The sequence below is a fragment of the Hippocampus comes genome, unplaced genomic scaffold, assembly GCF_001891065.2.
Source record: "Hippocampus comes isolate QL1 unplaced genomic scaffold, H_comes_QL1_v1.1 scaffold105, whole genome shotgun sequence".
In the NCBI taxonomy this organism is placed as follows: Eukaryota; Metazoa; Chordata; class Actinopteri; order Syngnathiformes; family Syngnathidae; genus Hippocampus; species Hippocampus comes.
In genome coordinates this window covers 2199268-2222748 of record NW_017806235.1, presented here as the reverse complement: position 1 = coordinate 2222748, position 23481 = coordinate 2199268, and the positions used below count along the sequence as shown (strand labels likewise).

At 41.9% G+C, this 23481-nt stretch overlaps 1 protein-coding gene across 9 annotated transcripts; it reads left to right on the top strand.

The window, feature by feature from the left end:
- Positions 1-1398: 1398 nt before the first annotated feature.
- LOC109507402 (transcription factor E2-alpha-like) lies at positions 1399-23413 on the top strand. Of its 9 annotated transcripts, none has more exons than XM_019856802.1 (20): positions 1399-1941; positions 7187-7282; positions 7473-7548; positions 11118-11191; positions 11991-12066; positions 12699-12739; positions 12848-12983; positions 13712-13761; positions 14794-14887; positions 15227-15363; positions 15498-15630; positions 15752-15810; positions 16509-16587; positions 17129-17205; positions 17335-17508; positions 17579-17684; positions 17765-17888; positions 18616-18854; positions 20592-20718; positions 21218-23413. In XM_019856802.1, exons 2-20 carry the CDS (start codon positions 7229-7231, stop codon positions 21225-21227), a joined length of 1866 nt encoding a protein of 621 aa, XP_019712361.1. In that variant the 5' UTR covers positions 1399-1941; positions 7187-7228; the 3' UTR covers positions 21228-23413. The 9 variants fall into 9 exon arrangements, with proteins under 9 accessions (XP_019712361.1, XP_019712363.1, XP_019712368.1 ...); XM_019856804.1 differs by lacking the exons at positions 1399-1941; positions 18616-18854 and adding exons at positions 3066-3611; positions 19992-20227; XM_019856809.1 differs by lacking the exons at positions 1399-1941; positions 18616-18854 and adding exons at positions 3067-3611; positions 19992-20227 and having other exon boundaries at positions 20612-20729.
- The last annotated feature ends 68 nt before the right edge of the window (positions 23414-23481 follow it).

Sequence of the window (23481 nt, the reverse complement as noted above, 5' to 3'; positions counted from 1 at the left end):
CCCAAGTGCACTGCAGGAGCAGCAAAACGAATCCGTGACATGAAACACGTTTTGTCATATTGAGGTTGATCCACTCACATCGACTCTCTTTTGAAAATATGTCTAGGGGTGAGTATATTGCGCTCATTCTTTCGCGAACATTCAAATGCGCCTATGATGTACCTTGACGAGGGCCAAGAGGGCTGGTGCCATGTGTTTAGGTTTGAAATTCTTTTGGGCATGGATGTAGTTCTAAAGAATATAATCTCCTTTTAGTACTACAATTAATGTCTTACAGGTGTGTGTGTGTGTGCGTGTGTGTGCATGTGTGTGCGTGTGTGTGCGTGTGTGTGCGTGTGTGTGTGTGTGTGTGTTGAATGTTGGGATGTTGGGTTTTCTCGTAAAAGGCCAGCACAGATGTTGCGGTCGTTTCTGTGCAAACCAGTTGAGGTTTTCTCTTGTCTCAAGCCGCACAACAAATGGTGACATTTAAGTGTAGGTCTCCCCTCCTACCTACCCCCACTCAAAAGTTTTGGTCATGAAAATCAAATGACATGACGTTTTTTTGTAGGAAGGTACTCTCACGTGTTAAGTTTTTTTCTTTTACACAAGTCCAAAGGGAGTAGAAGTAGATATGAGTTTTTCAAGATACGAGCCATCATTACTGTACATCATTGCTAGTGAGGCAAAATGGTGCACTAGTTGACATCTGTGCATTGTTAATAGAACTAGTGATGTTAAAACTAGCAGAATTTTAAAAGTGGTACTAGTAGCACCACACATGTGTCAACCAGGATAAAGTTGACAGCTGCGTTCAGCAATACTACTAGTGAAGCGCTCAATATAAACACAAAGAGTTTTATGTCAGTTGTAGTACTAGCACACATTGGTCAACTTTTCCAGTTTGGCACCCAAGTAAAATTCAGATGCCCTACTGGTATGCCAAAGTTGTCCTACTTGTGAGAACAAAGAGTGTATGGACCTTTAGATAGAAAGCAAGTATATTACCAGTAAATAAATGCTAAAAGGGGTATTACTGATGAAAAGTTTATTGTCTGGTTAATTGCATACTAGCAGGTGAAAAGTAGCACTAGTAATAGGGAGGGGAGACATTGCTTGTTATACACAGTCGTTCTACTTGTACGCTAAATTGCCTTTCAAGTGAGGACAAAAGAGGGTACAAGTACATGGACCTTAAGATGGAAATAAAATATATGTTAGACATGCTCAAGCGGGTTTTCGCTCATGCAGTGGTTAAGTAAATGATAGTGCTCGCTTGCAGCCTGCAGGCAAAACAACACTGCCTCGAGTTTGACATATTTGGACGTCCCACCCGTCAATCAATTTTGGCCGTATCCAATTGGTCGTCTTCTCCGATATTATCATTCCATCTAATACGCTGGTCCACTCTGGGCTCTTCGCCTCATCCGCCCCTCGACATAGAGCCCTGCGATTTGCAAATCCGATTCTCCCGTTCAGCACCTCCAGACAAAATTAGAAATAGTATCCGGAATTTGAGATCATTTTGACATTAATAGGCACCCATCTGGACGCGTTTTGTGTCGTTTCCTCGTTTTGGATGAAATTGGACACCGCTGATGTTTCTGGATGCGTCCATGTCCTCCTGTGGGCCGAGCCGCGGAGGGATACATCTTTGGAAGCGACAATGTGGAGGCTGCTAAAATGTCTACTTGAAAAATGAAGTCGCTACAATTTCAGTCATATTAAAAGAAACAGAGTCATTGCTGAGTTATGGTTCGCGTCAGAGACGGCTTTTCATTTTCGTGACGAAGACAGCAGTGCGGTGGCGGACTGCTTCAATCTTGGCTTTCCTCATCTCCCTCAAGCCCACTCTCCGCAGGAGCTCGGAGGGGGCAAAGGATCCAGTCCATAACTTTGTTTTTTTTTTCTCGTCTCCGGTCGTTGATTTCTCTTTGTTGGATGCTGCAAAACTGAGCCACGGTAAATATGCCTTCTAAACTACATTCGCATTACACGTCAGCGGGGCTTCAACAGTACTTGTCTGTCACGGTGTTATGGGAAGAATAAGTCAAGTTTTAAGCGCATTTCCCCCCCAAGTTGTATTTTCACAGGGAAAACAGAAGGTCTGTTTTTCCTGGTAAGTGAGATTTTCGTATTTTTACCACGACGTTGTTTGCCTTACACGATAAGAAATGTCGTCTTTGTTTCACTATAGTACCCTCAATGTTACAGCGTATTAGCATAGCGAGTTAGCCACCCCCCCACCCCCTCGTATATTGATGTCTGCTAGTATGTCGATTAAAATCAGTAAAATCGTCCCTCTAAACAATACTTCTACATCCTTCTTCAAAACAGAATACAGTTTCGCGTGTGTGTTTCAAACTTGAATATTATTGTGGGTTTGCCACGTTTCGAAATTCTCTGTTGAAACTTTGCTGACCGGCTCTTTGTGTCGAGTCCCCTCGCAGAGCGAAGTGGGACCAGCAAGGCAACAGGTTTGGGCTTCTTTTCTTTTCTCCAATGTTTGGGGATGTCCGCGGAATACGCGTCCCATGTAAACACACGCTGTGCTATTACAGCCAACACACTAGCCGCTTGTGTCAATTAGGGGGTTACACTTGTTTCTTGCCAACTTGTCTCACTTGTGGCCAGGCTGGTGTGGGGGGTGCTCAAGCGTTAACAACTTCCATTTGTTAGGAGAGAACTCCCCCATTTTGACCTCCAGAACACAAAAGACCCTCGAATGCTCACTCTGAATATGATTGCAATCAATGTTATTTATATTAACAATCACCAAATATACTGTCTACACTATTATCCATTCTCATGCTTCTTAAAGTTGAAATCATTGATCCAGTTAAGAGGGTACAAGTACATGGACCTTAAGATGGAAATAAAATATATGTTAGACATGCTCAAGCGGGTTTTCGCTCATGCAGTGGTTAAGTAAATGATAGTGCTCGCTTGCAGCCTGCAGGCAAAACAACACTGCCTCGAGTTTGACATATTTGGACGTCCCACCCGTCAATCAATTTTGGCCGTATCCAATTGGTCGTCTTCTCCGATATTATCATTCCATCTAATACGCTGGTCCACTCTGGGCTCTTCGCCTCATCCGCCCCTCGACATAGAGCCCTGCGATTTGCAAATCCGATTCTCCCGTTCAGCACCTCCAGACAAAATTAGAAATAGTATCCGGAATTTGAGATCATTTTGACATTAATAGGCACCCATCTGGACGCGTTTTGTGTCGTTTCCTCGTTTTGGATGAAATTGGACACCGCTGATGTTTCTGGATGCGTCCATGTCCTCCTGTGGGCCGAGCCGCGGAGGGATACATCTTTGGAAGCGACAATGTGGAGGCTGCTAAAATGTCTACTTGAAAAATGAAGTCGCTACAATTTCAGTCATATTAAAAGAAACAGAGTCATTGCTGAGTTATGGTTCGCGTCAGAGACGGCTTTTCATTTTCGTGACGAAGACAGCAGTGCGGTGGCGGACTGCTTCAATCTTGGCTTTCCTCATCTCCCTCAAGCCCACTCTCCGCAGGAGCTCGGAGGGGGCAAAGGATCCAGTCCATAACTTTGTTTTTTTTTTCTCGTCTCCGGTCGTTGATTTCTCTTTGTTGGATGCTGCAAAACTGAGCCACGGTAAATATGCCTTCTAAACTACATTCGCATTACACGTCAGCGGGGCTTCAACAGTACTTGTCTGTCACGGTGTTATGGGAAGAATAAGTCAAGTTTTAAGCGCATTTCCCCCCCAAGTTGTATTTTCACAGGGAAAACAGAAGGTCTGTTTTTCCTGGTAAGTGAGATTTTCGTATTTTTACCACGACGTTGTTTGCCTTACACGATAAGAAATGTCGTCTTTGTTTCACTATAGTACCCTCAATGTTACAGCGTATTAGCATAGCGAGTTAGCCACCCCCCCACCCCCTCGTATATTGATGTCTGCTAGTATGTCGATTAAAATCAGTAAAATCGTCCCTCTAAACAATACTTCTACATCCTTCTTCAAAATAGAATACAGTTTCGCGTGTGTGTTTCAAACTTGAATATTATTGTGGGTTTGCCACGTTTCGAAATTCTCTGTTGAAACTTTGCTGACCGGCTCTTTGTGTCGAGTCCCCTCGCAGAGCGAAGTGGGACCAGCAAGGCAACAGGTTTGGGCTTCTTTTCTTTTCTCCAATGTTTGGGGATGTCCGCGGAATACGCGTCCCATGTAAACACACGCTGTGCTATTACAGCCAACACACTAGCCGCTTGTGTCAATTAGGGGGTTACACTTGTTTCTTGCCAACTTGTCTCACTTGTGGCCAGGCTGGTGTGGGGGGTGCTCAAGCGTTAACAACTTCCATTTGTTAGGAGAGAACTCCCCCATTTTGACCTCCAGAACACAAAAGACCCTCGAATGCTCACTCTGAATATGATTGCAATCAATGTTATTTATATTAACAATCACCAAATATACTGTCTACACTATTATCCATTCTCATGCTTCTTAAAGTTGAAATCATTGATCCAGTTCGACTTCACTGTGCAACTTCATGCATGCCATCAATGCATAACCTTTTTAATAAACTGTACATACTGACTATTTCATAATTTGACCGTATGTCATCGTTTCTTACTGTCAATATTATTTTTCCTCAAGATCGCACTAGTTGTACAAATACTAGAGATGCACCAAGACCAGTTTACGCATAGTACAAGTTATTACATACAAGTGCTTGCTGATACCTAGTGCCAATACTTGAGGTTGTCATTACATTGTGTTTTAAAATATTGGTGAAAATATGTTTCATTTGAAACAGAATCTTGTTGAGAAATTCAAACTCTTTTTGAACATGGCACAGGGCTCACTTAATTGTAACACAATTGTAACAACCAAAATACAAACTTAATACCAAAGAGGCGATTTCAGTGAATGTATTTTTTGTTCTCAGTGAAAGGCACACACATTTACACAATCATATTACTGTTCATGTGCCGAAACAATGTTTGTTTCATTGTTTTTTTTTTTTAAACTTACACAGTCGTAACTTGACTTGCGAGCAAAAATTTGAGACAGGAGCAGTAGGTTGGTGGCGGCGAACTCCACTCATTCACAAGGGGCTTATACACTGTTTGTTACCATTCCCAGTTGAAGTTTAATGTCAAACTAAACATAAAACAAACAGAATGACAGCTTTTGTAATTAAAACAAACCACTATAACAAACCCACACTACATCGTGGTTCATTTTTCACCGGCCAGCCGATGTCGAGAGGGAATATAACAATACTCAGAGGCATATATTCTTTATCCTCTGTGAAACACTGCTATTACTGCAGCTTGCTGAGTCACTTAGTTGTGAAACGCTTCTTCATTTGCCAAAACACACACACCGAAAGGCGTACATGGTCCGGAACAGATTAATGACATTTCAGTTCATTACAATGGGGAAAGACGATTTGAGATAAAATCATTTTGAGTTACGAGCACATACAGTATGTCACGAAAATAAGTATGTGAAGGCGCCACTGTACTAAAGTCAAACTTGACAAGATCATTAAAAACTGTGTGGGCTGACAGTGAATAACTCAACTGTTCTCATGCTAACGCAGGCATACGTTTAATCCTAGTTAATTCTGGTTTTATTTTGGTGAAATTCTGTCTTTTTGTTACAATATTTTGTCTTTAGTCTTGGGTTGTTTTATTTTTGTCCAAAGTAAATAAAGGGCACACATTGTCACCGTAGCCCTTCTTCCTTTGTAGTCTACATTGTTTGAGACTGAAAGCTCATTTGTGCTGTAGTGATGTAGCTTTCATCATGGTCACTGCTTGCAAGTAAGTAAAACCACTGGTCAAATACGAAACAAACCAATGTTTTATTACTGATTTCCTGCTTTTGTGCAGTTAACATGCACTTCATTTTATGGTGCGATAGTACACTTGAATAAGCCTCTGTGACCCAGCAGTGATAAGCCCGAGCACCCTGTGATATTCATTGTTTTGGAGTATTTATTTATTTTGCTATGATTGATGCAGCAGATGCTCATAACACCCTTATCGCACTAAATACCTGCTCGTGTGTAATGTATCATCCTTCGTAGCTTTCACAGGCACAACTTGATAAAATGTCATATTTTATCTTGATATAACGCAAAAAAAATTGTGTAGGAGGTGGATCAAAATATGATAATAACGCAGGGATACACTAATAAGTGAGATGCAAAGATAAACTTGACCGGGTTGCTTGAAGAAAATTTGCCCATATGTTCGATGAAATACAAAACAATACAAGTCCCGCTACACTTCAGCTAGATTTATCCCCTTTTGGATCAATAATCTGATGCTGGGAGGCAAGGGTGTGCTCCTTGAATAATAATTATTTCTTATGACATACTGGAATATGCTCTGATTGGAAAGATAACATCGAGCCTGCTTAAAGATCCATGACAAAAAAAAAAAATCATGAATTAATTTGTCGACTGTGTATTTGGAGTGCTTGGGTGTAAAAGAATAATTTTGACATTCTGGTCCGATTGTACACATTGTCAATTTTGTAATGTTATGGAAATGTTATTAATCAAACCAGCTCTTGTATTCCACTGCATCCAAATTGTTGAGGGAGGTTACGACAGCATATCTCAATCAGGACTTCGTGAAATTATGTATTTTTTCCTTTTTGATATTTGATATATGTGTGTGTGTGTGTGTGTGTGTGTGTGTGTGTGTGTGTGTGTGTGTGTGTGTGTGTGGAGAGAGAAGGCTGAATTTAGGTCGCTTTATATAGAATATTTAACCTTTAGTAAGAGGTCAACACAACTATGAAAAAGTCAAATTAACTGGTCAATTAAAAGATTGAATAAAAGCCTTTTTCAACACAATGTGCGTTGGGGCCTGGGTGAAACACAACGTATTTGTTTCAGATCTGTCTATCAATAATAATTAATTTTTTTTTTGCCTTTTTAAAATAAGAACAACAATTACATTGATTAAAGATGAAATTAAGTTTGTTAAATATAAAAATTAAAACACTATATCAAGAGGAAAAATACCACTGAAAATATCTCGTGGTTAAAAAAAAAAATCAAGGATTGTACATTGGTGTTGTGTTCATTGTAATGTAGTGTAATCTGCAATGTTAACATCCATGCACTGTTAGTGAAATATTGCCCAGCCCTAACGAGAGCATTTCTGATCATTTCCTTCATATTTTCCTGACCCTCTGACTGCAGTGGCTTGCTGAGACTGAAAGGGCAAGCGAACTGCAACAGAGGATGACGACAGTGGGGACAGACAAGGAGCTCAGCGACTTGCTGGATTTTACTGCGGTAAGACTTTGTCTCCTTTCATTGTGAACAGTTGCCAGGTGTTGAGGGATTGGTCACTTTGGTTTGGTCAGATTTGAAGCATTGCTGAGTTTACGTCATTGTGTGTGTTGGTTAAATGGTTTGATTTTTACATTTGACAGCGTAAGTTTTCTATTTATTTTGAATGGTGTAATTTTTTTTGCCATTTCAGATGTTTGAACTTCCGGTTACGAATGGCAAGAATAGACCAACAGTCAGACTGGCCAGCAGTCAGTTTGGTGGTTCAGGTAAGTCCGAAATTGACTTCATATTTTAGTTTGCACATTGCCAATGCCTTCAGTAACAATCAAAAAACAAACAAAAAAAAACAACTTTGTTTGCTTGATTGTTATTTTGGAATAAAACACATAAAGGTCAATCGAGTGAAATGACATTTTTGCCTTGCTTGAGTGTAAATGTAATTTCTGGACTTGTAACATATTAAATTATCTGTCCTTGCTGCCACCATCTACCCCCACTGTCGAGTGAGGTTTATGTAACCAAAAGTTAAAAAAACAAAAAAACCACACAGTTCCTGTTCTTTATCTCATGTGGATGGCTTTCTAAATTGTGTCTTATTTGATCGAAGCCCAACTATAATGCCACATTATTTTACATTATGTAGATCCCGTGTCATTTCCTCCACCAAATCTTGCGTTTGTCCTTTCCATCACCTTGTCAGCTGTTGCCATTCAATCAAGAAAGCCACAAAAACAGAGGCGGTGGGGGTTGATGCATGGGAACAGGCCCGTTAATCACCTCTGCTGACTCTGGGAAAAACATGCCCTCTTCTGATGTCTTGCTGCCTACTTTTTACGGATTTTCTAACATGTTTACGGGAAGCAGTAACATGGTGGCCATTTGTTTGCTGGACAGCTTTGTTTTGGGTGACAGAATGTTTCAAGTTTGGGGAAATAACATTGTGTGCATTTTCATCTGATTTTGCTGGGCCTCTACGATGATTGTCATCTGAAATTCAATCCCGTTTCATTTTCATTCTGCTGAAGCCACAGCTTTGCTGCATTTCATCTTTGCATACATTCAAACTCTGAATAAGCATCTCCCGTATCCCTTTATCATATTTAGCTTGTCTTATTTTGCTGTTCTATTTTTATTTTTATTTTTTTTTAAAAAAGGAAGCATGTCTTACAATGTGCCTGATTCTTTTTGCTGTGCGTTTTTAATTTTATTAGCATTATTAGCGTTTGTCATTTTAGGTTATTGAAAATATGAATGCATTACATTTCCAGTACATTGCGCTTGTCCGTGGATCGTTGAGATTGTAACTCTGCAAATGTTTGCTACTTCTAGAGGCACGATATGCTTTGACAAACAAGCAGTACTTGTGCACGGAATTACTGTCCAGGAGTCCTTTAAGAATGATATTCAGCAGTCATGTGTGATGTCAAAAGTATAACTGCAAACAGTCTTTCACTCTATCTCACATATGGCCATGTTGAGGTTTAGGGTGTGTGGAGGTTCAATTTCTGTGGCTGTGACTTCAGTTAGGAATCCCCAACCGGTATGAGAATTTCTTGTCTTCTCTGGGCTTAATTCACCACCGAGCGAAAGTGATTCCAGTACACGCTCATTTTTGGTCTCTGGAAACCAAGAAAATTGGAATATATTTTTAGACACTTTATGAGACTGAAATGCAGGAGTGTTAAGTGTTCTATGAGTTTAAGTTGAATTCTGCGTATCCCATTTAGAATAAGTATAAATTTCAAATGTGTAACGTTTGACAATAAAGCGTAACCAAGATGCAGTAGAAACCAGTACGTGGGCCCCAACCCCCCCCTGCGCTCTTTTAGAAGTCTCTGGTGACTCACAGGTTAGAACGAGCCGGCGTGCGTTACTGAACATTGGTCGGTATTTCATTAACAGACTTAAGTCTCTTGAGGTTTGACATGGATATGACTTCATGCTTTGTGTCTGTGTGACTCACTTGGAAGCGGGAAGGAAGGAGGTGTATAGACACAGTGAATGGCGAGCGCTTGTGGCAATGTTCCTGCTAAGACTACAACGTGTCTGCAAGTCTGCTCAATGTATGGCAGAGTTGTGTTCCTGAGGCCAGTGAGTCAGGCTGGCTGGCTGTTTCCAGTATCTCTTCCTGTGTAATTATAGACTAGCCATGCCTGAAGGGACGTTGCATGCTGGGAGAGGTTGTGCATTAGGGTAAAAACAACAACAACAAAAAAAAAAAAAAACAAGCTCTGATGTTAGTCATTCTTTTATCCAATATTGTTTGTCGCCTTTTTGATAGTCTGCACTTAATTGCGGGTTTTTTCACTTTGTAAGAACATTGATCGGTATGCAAGGGATTCACCGATACTGCTTTTTTTTTTTCAGGTCAAGTATTGCATTTGGGTGGTTTTGAATGCCGAGTACTAATACGTGAAAATCCCATTACTTCCTGCAGTTATGATGAAAATGTTTTATTTGAATCGAATATTAATTGGCATATATTTGCCTCAAATTATAACACTTTTTTTAGAGTAAGAACTTATCATGACAGCACGTCAGCACTCACAATAAACAAAACAAAAGAGTCATTACAATTGTGCTCAAATACAATACAACTAAAGCATTCGAATGCAAGTGTTTGTGGCAGGGTTTCTGGTTGAATTTTTTTTTTAAAAAGTGTGGTGTCAGACTGTCCATTCTACAAGGAGAGCTTCAGGTAACGTTCACGTTTTTAAAACCGGCAGGCAAAATAATGTTGTCTTGTTCGTTAGATCGATAGTTATACACGCTGACATTATGCAGCCAGGGAAATTGTCACTCCCGGCATCAAAAGTGCGGGAGTGTTGCTCCCATATGTTCACCAGCTTTTCTTCAATTTCGTCGTTCCATGGACCCCTCTTTCGCGTCTCCATGGTATGCATGAATAAATGTCCATAACGACTGCAAAGGGAAGTGAGGCAACGTTGCAAGACACGCTGGTCAAGGAGCTACCCCGTCCCCAAGACTGCGTGAGGGAGGCAGTTCCGTGTTTCCAGCATGTGCTATGGAGCTGTTGTCTTGTTTTATCTCTCGATACTTCATTGTAAGACTAATTCTCTGCTCAAAGCCGCTCGCTCGCTGCCCTAACGCGGCTCGTGTGCGTGTGTGCGCGTAGATCACTGTTGTCACGGCACCCTCTGCACTGTGGACTCATCATTCTCTTATACTGCTGATCCTGTCATGATTCGAGACCGCCTCCACACCCCCCTGCATCATCCCACTCCGCTTTTTAATTAGACAACAAAACCAAAAGATGAATATTCATCGAGTTAGGCTTCATTAATATGCACAATTATGCAAATCAGTCCGCAATTAAGCTTGAGCTTTCCCCCTAGAGATTCTATGTTGTAGTTCAAGAAGCGATTGAAGGAAATAGGACAGGCCGGAACCAAGCCTTAAAATCAGTTGTTTCTAACACATTCATCTCTTAGAGTGCCGGCATGTTCCGTTCTGACATAGCACGTGTCGTTATATAAGATTTAGACCTTTTAATGGTTGTTGCCCGGAAAACGTAAAGACTCGGAATGGATCGGTGAAGAATAGAGAGAATCGTTCTGGGACTCTAATATTGGCTGTTAATTATTCAGATTTCCTACAGCTCTCATCCATGTGACAACACCTTCTCCACGCTTACTGTGTTATAGAGCTTCCCAGCAAAGGTTTCAGGAGCTTTAGTAATTTCTTTCAAAGCAGATCAACTTCATCGCCCTCTGAACATGGACTGATATATAGCAGGACACGATGCCTTTCACAGTTGTTGTGCTTGTTCTGTAGTTGTTGATCCCTAACCTACGGGTACTCCTCTATATTCCAGGTGTTGATGAGAGGAATGGATCCAGTCCTTGGGGCTCCGCAGAGCAGAGCAGCCCATCGTTCAACCAGGGGAGGGTACGAGCAAATTTAACTTACTGAGTTGATCCTGGAGGCTGCAATTACATTGCAGGGCGTGATTTCCAATTTGGAGCACGCACATATTTCGGGCTTTTGATGACGAATTGCTCATCTGTCATTTTGTGAGATACTTGACCGTAAATGCATGCCATCACATTAACACTGGCACCAATTACTTATTTCTCCAAAACAATTATTGGTTATGAGATTAACAGCACTTTTATGATGAAAAGTGCTCAGTTTGCAACTAAGAGTGATTTTTATGCATAATTGCCAATAATGTTTCTTATTTTGTTGATTCTGTGATGAATTGGATTTTGGGAGAAAAAAAAACATGCTTTAGTTTTCATCCCTCTATTCAAAAACATATTTTTTCCCTTTTTTTTTGTGTGTGTGACTCAGTTAACTTGTCACAAAATAGGCTGAAATCATTGTTTTCCAAAGTAAAAGTGGACGTTTTTAAATGTAGTCTTTTGATTTAACACAATGGCAATCATGTGGAGGACAAAATAAATTTGACAATATTTACTGTCGAGGGGCTGAAATTCTGAGGATTTGGACAATTTTAGGTCTCTAAACAATGAATCCATTATTAGGTTCATGTGGTGATGTGGAAAAATGGCAGACAGAAAAAGACATCCACACGTGTTCTGTGATGTATTTATTGGTTTAAATTCTATCTGGACTAGATTATACTGTACATACATGTCAAAAGGTGACCCCCTGGGATACTTGTATTTAATAAAAACAAAACATTTTTTAAAATCCATCACGTTTGTGCCATCTTCTTTCACAGTGTTTTGGCGAAGATGGCGTTTACAGTGAGCAAGCTGGCATTGCACCTGGCACAGTGTATGGAACGGGCATTGCTGGTAAGTGTTTTTTGAATTGAGTTTAGCTGCTGAAGAAGACCTACGCACCAGCTGTCTTTACCCCCCGATCCCCACATAAAAAAAAGGGTATTTTCACCTCACATTAGACACAGCCACCGCAACGTACATATTTATGGATTCATCCCATGTTTGTCTGCCATTCACATACGTGCAGCACTTAAGGGCAAACCGTGTTCATGCTCAGGTGGTGATGGATATAGGCAGCAGATAATCGGGGAGGATGTGGTGGAGCACTGTGTTCCAATTCTGTGTGTTCAATATTGAGGTGGGCGTGTATGCGGGGTCGGATGGGGTGTCGGGGTTATAAAGGGCACCCATGCACAAACAAGGCTCTCCCGTGGGATTACATTGGCCTATAGCTCTCCTCTGTTTAACTGTCAGGGGAGAGGAGGGGAGACGGGCACAATTGCCCCTGAACCATTTATAATGGCTCAATTTGTTGTTGTTTTGCTCTTCTCGGTCATAAATACTGCACATCATACACAATCACCTCGGCAGATGCGAGGCGCTCCGACACAGACAGGGCAGTGACCAGACTAGGATTTAATGTTGACGTCAATGCTTCATTTTCCTCATCATGGCTGAATTTCATTTGGTGTTCTTTGCAACAGGGAAGGCTGAGAGGGGCCCTTACTCGACATTTGCAACGCAGGTAAATCGTTTTAGCCAGACAAAACCCTCTTTGTACTTTTCAAAAGTCTTCCGCCATTTGGTAATGTGTTGCACATGAACCTTTCTTTTCTTGTGTCATCCGTCGTAGCCGGGCTTTTTGCCCAGTGAGATAGCCATGCCCAGTCCCGATGCGCTGTCCCCCTCTGGCTTGAAGCCCACCTCCCAGTTTTATTCCTCCTACGAGGGCAACAACTCTCGTCGACGACCCACGCATGACCCCATTGGTAAGATTTGAAAAGACCAATGCTTTGTATTTCATTTCAGTTAGATAACAATTTTCATTCAATCCGTATGAATTTCGGTATTCTAATCTCAGTTGAAGTGCCTGTCTGTAATCACTTCTCCTCTTGATGTTTTTAAAGTACCAGGAAATTCTCACTTCTGTTTCCTCAAGTGAAGCAAAAACACTGCAGGTGCCGTGGCTGATTATTCGCATCAGATAAGAATATATTTTAATTAGGTGGCAATCAGTTGAAGAGATGAAACAAGATCACAATGACAGTGATAAAGATGTTCACATTTTACCAGTCGCATCATGATATTGATAAACAAAGAACAAAGATAAGCTCAGATAGACTCGCAAAAGCATTGCTTCAAGTTTTCTCTTGAATATATAGTAAGTATTCAAAAGCTAGTGTTCATGCATGCACGACCACACAAAATTGCATCAAGTGACGAAGACGACAGTGATATATCTAACTAACAGCAAACTTGCCTCGGTGTACAATTTTGTGTAGTAATGAGTCAAAAGATTTGACATGCCGATTTATATCGAGAAACCGCTTCCTCCTCAATCAGTTGTCAGATGTCGGAGGGATTTGCATATAAAGTAAGGCCTGCGCAAATGAAAGCACATACAGATTGCGTGACTGTATAGTCAATGTTTTCCACGACTGAAAGCTTGTGCTGTTTGACCCTATATTTGCCTCTTTGTTTTTCTCCTTCCTGTCAGAAGCCCAGCCAAAAAAGATCCGGAAGGTGCCCCCCGGCCTGCCCTCGTCGGTAAGTGCTAACATTCAGCGTTGCATCTCACTCAGTCCACGGGAGTCCGTTTTCTCAGATCCTGTCCCTTTTCATGTGCCATTTGGCATCTCTGGCCTCTTTGTGGCTTGCAAAACTGTCCAACTGCAGCAATGTAGTATATTCAGCTTGCACAGCTGTGTCTCTGCACCGCTCATTTAAAGAAGGAAAAGCGGGGGGGAAAAAGCCACTCATTGAGCCAGTCGCTCATTTGTAGTGTATTTATAGTGTGTCATACTTTTGGGCCCTTCTACTTTGTGACCACATTTCCTCCCCTCTGCCAAGCGCGTTTGTGTAGATCACTCAGGGAAATTCATGCTCATTTTTCCCCTCCCAGCCTGGCTCTGTGATCGCCCGATTTCCTCCCCTTCTCCGTTTCTTCCTCACCACCCCACCATCGCCTCAAACCCCGCAGCCCCTCCCACTCACCCACTCGCCTCCGCGAACAACAGCTCTCCCCCTTTTCTCTCCCCCTCCCCCATCCCTCCATCCCAGCTGCCAGTGGAGTTGGCCGCTATCCAGGATTCGACAGATGGTTCAGTAATTAGGAGTGCATCTCTCCTTCCCTCTTCTCCACTAGCCTCCTTTTCCTCTCCTGTTTCTCTCTGCTTAATCAAATTACAGAAGAAAAGTCCTTTGCGGTTGCAGTTGAGTTTGACTTGCATCAACAGTCATTTGGATTAAGAAAGCTGTTGCTAACTTGGTTCTCGCGGATCGGTGAAACTTCCAACTGCAGCTCCTGTCCTGTGGTCTTTACCTTACGTGCTAAGGATTCAAAGCATTCTCAGACTGTTTCTGTTGGATGGCCTGATACCTAGGAAACCCTTAATGCGTGAGAGCCAGTAGAAGGCATTGTAATCAAGTAGTGAAATCAAACAGTGAGGTCATGGGTGTGTTTGAAAACAAAACATCTAACCCATCCACCTCCATGCGGTATAGAAGACTTTCATCATTATCTGATGTAATGGTTTGGAGTTTTCCTTTACTGTTTTTTTTGTGTTTGTTTGTTTTTAGGTGTGTGCCTCAGGCGAGGATTTTAACAGGGACAATGTTGGCTACACTGCTTCAAAAGCAGGAAGCATCTACACACCAACATTCTACATGCAAGGTTAGTTCAATCAAACGTCGGCACAACAACCTCAGTTTGTGTATTGTGTTGAAGTAACAAAAAAAAAAGTGTGCATGGCCCAAATGATTGCTTACCGACTTAAAGATATCCTGTCTTTTTTGAAAGTAGCTTCCCATTTCATCCTAATGGTGTGACTCAAGGTGCTTTGACATGTGCACTGGTGCATCATGGTTGGATGAAGTCATCAAACTAATGTGACATGTCTCATATGTGCCTTTTATTGTCTTTTCATCTCCTGTGGCTGGTTATCCCTCACCCCTCTTGTTCCTCCACCCCCCTCCGCGGCTCCCTCCTCTGTCTCTTCATGCCCCCTGACAGAAGGCCTCCACCCGCCTTCCGATCCATGGGGTTCTGCTGGGTCGATGGTTCAACCTGGTTATCCGTCCATGCTGGGTAACTCCACCCATCTGAGCCAGCATGGTCCCTTCACTGCCATCAACCCCCAAGACAGACTGGTGAGCATTCCCAGTTACTATTTGGACTTGTTGATTTCTATTTTTGATGCTTTTTTGGGGGGCGGGGGGATGAACAGGGGCCACATTTGTCTGCTTTGATCTGTTGAAATCCTTTGGTCTCTTTTGCACCCCAGAAACGGCAACCGCTGCCCCTCTCGCCCCAAAACTACCCCCAACATGGCAGCGAAGTGAACGGGAACCATCCGGCCGGCTTCCACTCTGGCTCAAACAGCTACGGCGTTCCCAGTCAAACACCCCCTATTGCTGGTACTTATACTATTATGTGTAAACTCTTAAAGCAAAGCTTGTCCTTATGACAGCATCATATCGCAGACCTGGCACTCAGAGCACATTTTAATCACAAAAAAATATTTGCCCTCCTGTCAAGCCAATCGGGGAGCAGTACCTGGAAGTTCTGGCGATGAGATTGGGAAAGCGCTGGCTTCTGTAAGTTCTGCAAAGACGCAAATCCATGTTAAGGTTTTCTCACGCCGCCAACTATAATCATGCCTCATAACTTTAACTCATTCACTGACAGCCATTTTCAAAGTTCCCCATATTACCAAATGTTGTACATTTTGACTGGTTTTCAAGACTCAGAAATTTCTGTTGTGACAATATAAGCACTGAACCTACCATTAAAAAAAGAGTGGGCACAGAAATGTTTCTAGCTTTTTCCATTCTTCAACAATCATCAGTTGAACATCATTTGGTTTCACCAAAAACGTTGGTTTCTGACCAAAAAGGACAGAAAACAAACTTTCGTCACACAAAACAGGTCTTTTGTGCTAATATATTTAGCTTTTGTCACAATTCATACTATAAAACAAGACTGAGAAAGGGATTTTGATAGCAAAATAAGAATACATTTACAAATATACAACTGAGACTCTAGTAATCTCAAATCCCAAATGAGGCAATATCGCCATTTACAAGGATATGTTTGTGACTGGTAGTTTCCAAACCTGAATTTCACAGATAAGATGGGCGAGACCCTCTTCCACCCCTTCCCGTTGAAAAATATACTTGGTTGGATTCCATTTGACGAATATAAATGTCCACAGCAGTGAATGAGTTAATCATCTTTGGTCATCTGTGGTTGCATTTTATCATACTGAAACTCGAAATGTTTGTGTCTGTCCTAGATCTATCCTTCAGACCCAAACAGTAACGGCTATTCTTCGTCCCCGTCAACCCCCTCCGGCTCTCCTCAGGCCACTTCAGGTCAGTAATCATTTTCCGATTTAACTATAAACTACTTTACAGAATGGCTGCATTCATCAGAAGATTTGTTAGCCTCGTGATAGTTGGATGTTCCATACCAAATGTAATTTATCGGAATTTTCAATAGTGCGGGCGGTGATACTCTTCTGGCCAAATGCAACACAACATAAGAACGTAACCTTCAAATGATCTGTCAGACACGCTCACCATCCAAATATAACTTATAAGAGAGGAAGGGAAAGTACAGTAAAAATAAGAAGCGGGAGGGATCACTTCCCTATTTGTCTTTCCAATTGGTCCAGAAGTGACATCATCACACACCAAATACTGTGAATGGCACGAGTTGAAAGAGTAGAATGTCAGGAGAAAGTGAACACTTGAACTGAATGACATACGTAGATGTTGTTTACTTTGCCTTTCTATCATTTATAGCAAAAAGTTCATAAAGGACTTCGCTACCGAAACGTCACAGTTGATCTACTTGAATGGAGAATAACAAGACTATTTTTTACATGAATAAACCATTTTGATTCCTATACAGGATGCGCCTCTCAGTGGACCAGGTCATCTGGACAGGCTACACCTTCACCTAACTTTCATGGTGGAATTCAGGGCATGGTGAGGCCTTGAAAAGGATTGTGACCTACAGCTCAATTTTTTTTTTTTTTTTCAGCCATACATGTGGATCATGTCACATCGTACTTTGTCATCATCTCCTCTCATGTTTGTTGTCCCCCATCTCTGCAGTCTAATAAACTGGAGGATCGCCTGGACGAAGCTATTCATGTTCTTCAGCGACATGCCAGTGGACAAGGAGGACCAGGACTGGCTGAGATGCAGAGTCTGCTGGCATCCGGCTTGGGCTTATCCTCAGCTTTTAGCAGTGCAGCACATGGCCTCACCAGTCGCCTGCCCGGAATGGTGAGATTCATAAATGGAGCCTGCAAAAAAACGCGTGCTCTTGACACATGGTCAACATTGTGTCTTGCAGGTCTCCAACCACCATGAAGACTCTGCTGGACTGCCCTCTAGTGGAGGACTTGGGCACCACAGCTCCTCATCTGCCCTGCAAGGCTCTCAACCTGAAGGTTTCACCAGTGAGTCTTTGTGACTTTTCTCCTTCCGGTCACAGAGAGCCATTGACTTATACCTTTCTTCCCTTGTTTTTTGTTTGCAGGTCTGGTGAGCAACCTTAATCGTTCCAGTGACATTAAACGAGAGACCAAGGAGGAGGATGAAAACTGCTCTGTGACTGACAAGTCAGAGGATGAGAACAAAGAGCTAAATGCTCTTCAAACAAGGTGCGTTTTTTTTTTTTTTTTAATTGTATGACTTTTACTGTCACACATCAATACAGGTTTCATTGTCAGGTATCTTGCTATAGTCAGGAAATATCCTTCTATTAATAGTGAATCAGCTTTTGTTGTATTTCGTATGAAACAAGACATTGTACATTTTAGAAGCAGTGTTTCCCAACGTTTCTTGAGCCAAGATACATATTTAAATTGGGACGGAACGATGCACTTCCAAAATGAAAAATGGTACTGATTTCACGTGAATTGGTGCTCGCTAATACCAAACCAAATCGGTCTATACCAAGTAACAAGTACTGACTTGAGTACCCTTCCCTACCTCTCACCGTACCGTCGATAGCGAGCATATATAATTAAACAACGATATGTTATATGTTGTAACCAAAACAGTTCAGTCGAATTGGATCATTTCCTACAGCACACCTGATGACCTCTTAAGGCACAATAATTGGGATTCACTGCTTAAGAGGACAGAAGTAAATTGTTAAATGTTCTGTGAACTTTTATGTTTAATTTTGATAAATGATTTGCAATATACAGATCATTTGTGAGTACATTCAAATCAGTAGACTCGTACTTCTTAATATAATGTTCCATATCTGACACGTTTTGGAATTATGTTTGTCAGAAAGCTACCTTTAGCCTAGAAAGTTGATGCTTACCTGAAGTGTGCCCACAATGTTGTTTCCTTCCCTCCTCATCTGCCATTGGCTAGTCTGATTGATGAGGATGACGATGAAGATCTACCAGTGGAGATTAAAGCTGGGCGGGAGAAAGTGCGGAGGATGGCAAACAATGCCCGCGAGCGGCTCCGCGTGCGGGACATCAATGAGGCCTTTAAAGAGCTGGGCCGCATGTGTCAGCTCCATCTGAACTATGAGAAACCGCAGACTAAATTGAACGTGCTCCAACAGGCCGTTAACGTTATACTCAACCTGGAGCAGCAAGTCCGAGGTCAGTGGGTGTCCAGGGAGGGAGGAAGGAGGAAGAGGAGGAGGGGAAGGTCTTCTTGACGCGCTAAACTCTCACATGGCTTCATGCTCCTGCCTGACCCATTTAGTTATAATCGTGGTTCAATTATGTGGTTCATTCATGATATAAGTGACATCAGTGAACATTGAAGCACTCCACACATTGCCGTCCATCCTTGAAGTCACCTCCAAAGTGAGGACAGGGAATAAGGACATGAAAGCCATGTGATTGTTTTACAAACAACCCCGTTCTGGTTCTCTTGTGGTAGCACATGCTGGATATGTGTGTGAGTGTGTGCGTGCGTGTGTTGCCATTTGCGCTTTGTTTAGTATATATCCTTTCTACATTTTTCCATGTCTATGCGCCTCTCTCGCCTGACCAGAAAATTAACACATTTGTTACTTTGGCTTTTTGCAACTGGCATAGTGGCTTTTGGTGTACCGTTAAGTGTAGAAAGCACACAAGCTGGACACGCCTTGTGTGTTGTCATGTGTATTATTAACCTGCCTCGACCGTGAAGTGTCGCATGTCCCCGCAACGTAACCATGCTCATTATGCTTCTTTGTGTTTTGACTTTACTTTCTCCATCCACGCCTCAGTCCTCTTCCAGCTTATTTTTTACAGACGGCAACCGTGACCTATTCTTCGCTTCTTTCCGATAAATACATTGACTTGTGATGTATTTATCACGATGCCTCCACTCTCTCTTCTTTGATGCGCTGTAGTCGGCAGAGAGCTTTTACCTCTCACACGCTCCTCATATCTTCTCTGCTAGAAAAGTTGTAAGATCCCCTCAACTTCCATCCTGGACCTCAGTGACCCTTCACGATTTAATTTGATCATGGAATACGGTGTTGATAAGGACATGGCCTCAAAAAACATACAAGAAGAAAAACACATCCGCCTGCTGCTCTCTGGCCCGGCCCACTCCACTGCGATGTTTCTTCATCTCACCTGCAGGGAGGAGCTTTGAGCATTTAGACAGACAAACCAATAATGATCCCCCCAGGAACAAACTGTTACTGCATCTTTAATAATATAAACGTGAGCGTAGGCTGAGCAAGGTTGTGATTTGGCTTTATTAACCAGCCCCGCCAACCGCTCTCCTCCCGGCTGCAGCGTTGTCACAGTTGCCGATGAGAACCTGACGGCCGAAGAGAAGGAGCAGAGGGAGCGCGAGCGGCGCCTAGCTAACAACGCTAGGGAGCGGGTGCGGGTGCGTGACATAAACGAAGCCTTCAGAGAGCTGGGCAGAATGTGTCAGGTTCACCTGCAGAGCGACAAGGCCCAGACCAAGCTTGTCATCTTGCAGCAGGCCGTCCAGGTCATACTGGGCCTGGAGAAACAGGTGCGAGGTAGGTCGGCCAATCCAGTCGGACGTGACTAGTCTTGCCCACACAGACAGCCGAGCTTCTTCCTACGAGAGCCTTCGGGGCGGGGGGGGGCATTTCCTCTTAAAGGTCATGTTCAGCCTCTGTGTAACACCCACTTTCTCTTTTCACGCCTCTATTAACTGGACCAGTAAGGAGGAGAAAGGGAGAATATATGAGGAAGGATAGATGTCTGCTTTCGTCTCATCCTACTACTTCTACTTTTCCTGTCTTCTCGTTTTCCTGTCTTGCATTTCGCCTTTCCTCTCCTCTGCTCCACTCGTGTCAAGTCCCAAACTCATCATTTATCGAGATCGCCCTAATCGTTGTTTATGTGCCTTTTGTAAAGAGCGTAATCTCAACCCCAAGGCCGCCTGCCTCAAGAGAAGAGAGGAGGAGAAAGTGTCGGGCGTGGACCCCCAGATGCAGATGGGAGGAGGTCTCGGAGGTGATGGACACAACCCTATAAGCCATATGTAATTCCAAGGTTTGCTTTCATGGTTACCGAGTACAGTGGTGCCTTGACTTGCGAGTGCCACAACAAGGTCTCATATTTTGGCGCTGTAATAACAGTCAGCAAAAATATTGCACGTTCACGGTATTGCAATTGCAGGTCTAAAATCAATTATTTTAAAATGTTTAGGCAAGTATTTTTTCCCCCATCGATTGTGCTTCATAGGTACATAGAAAAAACACAACAAACCAAAAAAAGTTTTTCAAAATAAAATCAAAAGGTTGTACAACAGTAAAAGCACTTAGATCTCCAAAATTGAGGAGCTACTTCTCTGCTCGTCTCCGCTTTGTGAACAGTAACTGTTAGCCATGCAAGTCCACAATATTTATTTCGCCAGTTTTAGACAGCCTAACACTTTCGTATCTGGTTGCAAACTCCAAAGTCCAGTTACCACTGTATTATTTTTTTTTTTTACGTTATGCTTGTGCGGATTTACCTAACACATTTATTTTTTCTTCCAGGTTCTGTTAACTAGCAGATGTTTGAAGACGTGGCCTTATTGCACCCCCATGTGATATTTGGAAGGCACACGGCACCTCATTACTGTCAAAAGGGGCCACAGCCACAAACAAACAGAACAAGCACATTTGGGGTTGGGGAGAGAGAGAGGCGTATTCATATTGGATTAGACTCAAGGACATTGAGCTGGGGACGTTCTTATGATCATGTTTTTGTAACACATTCTACAAAAACAAAAAAAAAAAACACTTTACACATTGGGAACAAACGTGTTCGGATCAAATAGTCCTTTTGAATCAATTTCAACTGTAAGCAAAGCCAAGACTTGTATTATTGTTCTAATATGTGGCATTCCCACCGATAAAAGGAGGTCTTAGATGCATCTTACGATAGATTGACTGAATAGTCTTTCATACATTTCTTACCCTGGCCGTTGAGGTGACATGTGGCGTTTGTCCCTCCTCGTAAACTGTGGATCCTACGGGTCACTGCCTTGCAATTGGAACTGACCGATTGCCCGAGGTAGCAGCACCACTGAGGAAAGACTCATCTCCAGAGATAAGCCAGTCTCTCTATGGGGGGCTTCCGTAGAAATAGAGCAACTAGATATCATCGCGCAGCACACGTGCTGTCACTTAGACCAGGTGTCATCCTGGACGGTCCAGTCACAAGAGGACTTTTTTTTGTTGTTATTTTAGCAGATTGAACCTGCGACATGTTTTTCATTTGTTATATTGTCCTTTCTTAAATATCCAGCACACCAGAATTTGTTCTTTGCAAACCAATTTTTTTTTTAAATATAGAGTAAGGCAGATGACAAATGGTTCACTTAGGGACCATTTAATTGCGAGTTGTGGAAGTGTCCGGCGATTCTCTGTGATTGGACCAATCAGGTCACATGTTATTGTGGGGGTCATTGACAACTTCCAATGACAAGCTCATCTCACGAAGGTTGTGTTGTGGAAAAGAATAATTGAGTATTAAAAGGGATGGTGAGTTGTAAGATTACTTTCTTGATATTAATTTACTCGATTGCCATTGCTTGACTTGGTTTGACTTTTGTTTCTCTGTTTTTTTCCCCCTTCTTTTTATTTTCCATTTTGAACAACTGCAAAGCCTCTTTGTAACGATCTTCCTTTTGTAGATTTTTTTTTGTAAAATAGTTATGAGTTAGTGTTTTGTTTTCCATTTGTGATGCTCTTTTTTTTGTTTACATCGTTTAAATTGAAGACTTTTTTTTTTTTTTTAGATTACGGGAACAAAGTGAGGTGTTTTTGTGTTGTGCCAGGTGCTTGGAAATGTTAGAAATGACAAATTCTGGCTGTATTGTCACATGTTGTGATAATTATATATACATATATATTTTTTGTTTGTTTCTGTGCAAAACCCAACATTTTTATTTGGATTCCTTTGCTTATGCCAGTTCAGTTGAAAGTGAAACAATACGTTGTCAGCCTCTACTTGTGTAACGTTATGATTCATTGGCGTTGGAAACACAATCAACTTTTCAACGTTGTTCAGCTTCTTTATCATCGAATTAATCAAAACAAATGCATAAAGCGTGGCCTTAGTCATTTTCTTGACTTTGGGAGTTTTGATGAAGGTTACTCACCAGTGCCTGAATACTTCTGTTACATACATATACTGAATGGGAATGAAACGTTGCTTTGACGCAGGAGTCCAAGAACATCAACAAGAATTTATTGATGCGACACCTTTGACACTGAATCCTACGTAAACCTTTTATTTACGGATTTGCTGTATTTGAATATGAGCTTGTCCTCGATTGTCATGTAAATGTGCAGCTGTATGATGTATCAGCTGGGGAAGAAAAAAAAATACTCGGTTTACTTTTGTGTCATTTGAAGATTATGCCCGATGGAATAACCCGTGAGTTTATTTTCATCTAAAAAAGAATTGTTCTAATAATGCAAAAAAAAAAACAAGGACTTGTGTTTATGTAAATGATTTTTCTACAGTGTGCAAGTATGAAAACAATATTCTTTATTAGAAGACTGTCATCCACAACAAATGACTTGTTACAGCTCTTTCTGTCTTCATAAATATTTGAGGGCAATATCTATGTAGGCTTTGTCCTCAAAGTGCCTCCAGTTTCCTATTTTTATATATAAAGTAGATATTGAGAACTGTTGTGTATATAACAGTAATGTAGTAATAAATGTGCCATTTTTAATATCTGAGCTCACTGTCCCGTTGTCTGATAAACCTGACCTCGACAACACTTTACAAAATGCAACTGCGGTCA

What these genes read in the sequence shown, in the direction of transcription:
- LOC109507402 (XM_019856802.1), top strand. Translation starts at nt 7,229, where the DNA reads ATGACGACAGTGGGGACAGACAAGGAGCTCAGCGACTTGCTGGATTTT. An exon ending in CCAGTCGCCTGCCCGGAATG is followed by an intron (nt 17,509 to 17,578) that starts GTGAGATTCATA and finishes TGTGTCTTGCAG; the next exon opens with GTCTCCAACCACCATGAAGA. An exon ending in CCTGGAGCAGCAAGTCCGAG is followed by an intron (nt 18,855 to 20,591) that starts GTCAGTGGGTGT and finishes CCTTTTGTAAAG; the next exon opens with AGCGTAATCTCAACCCCAAG.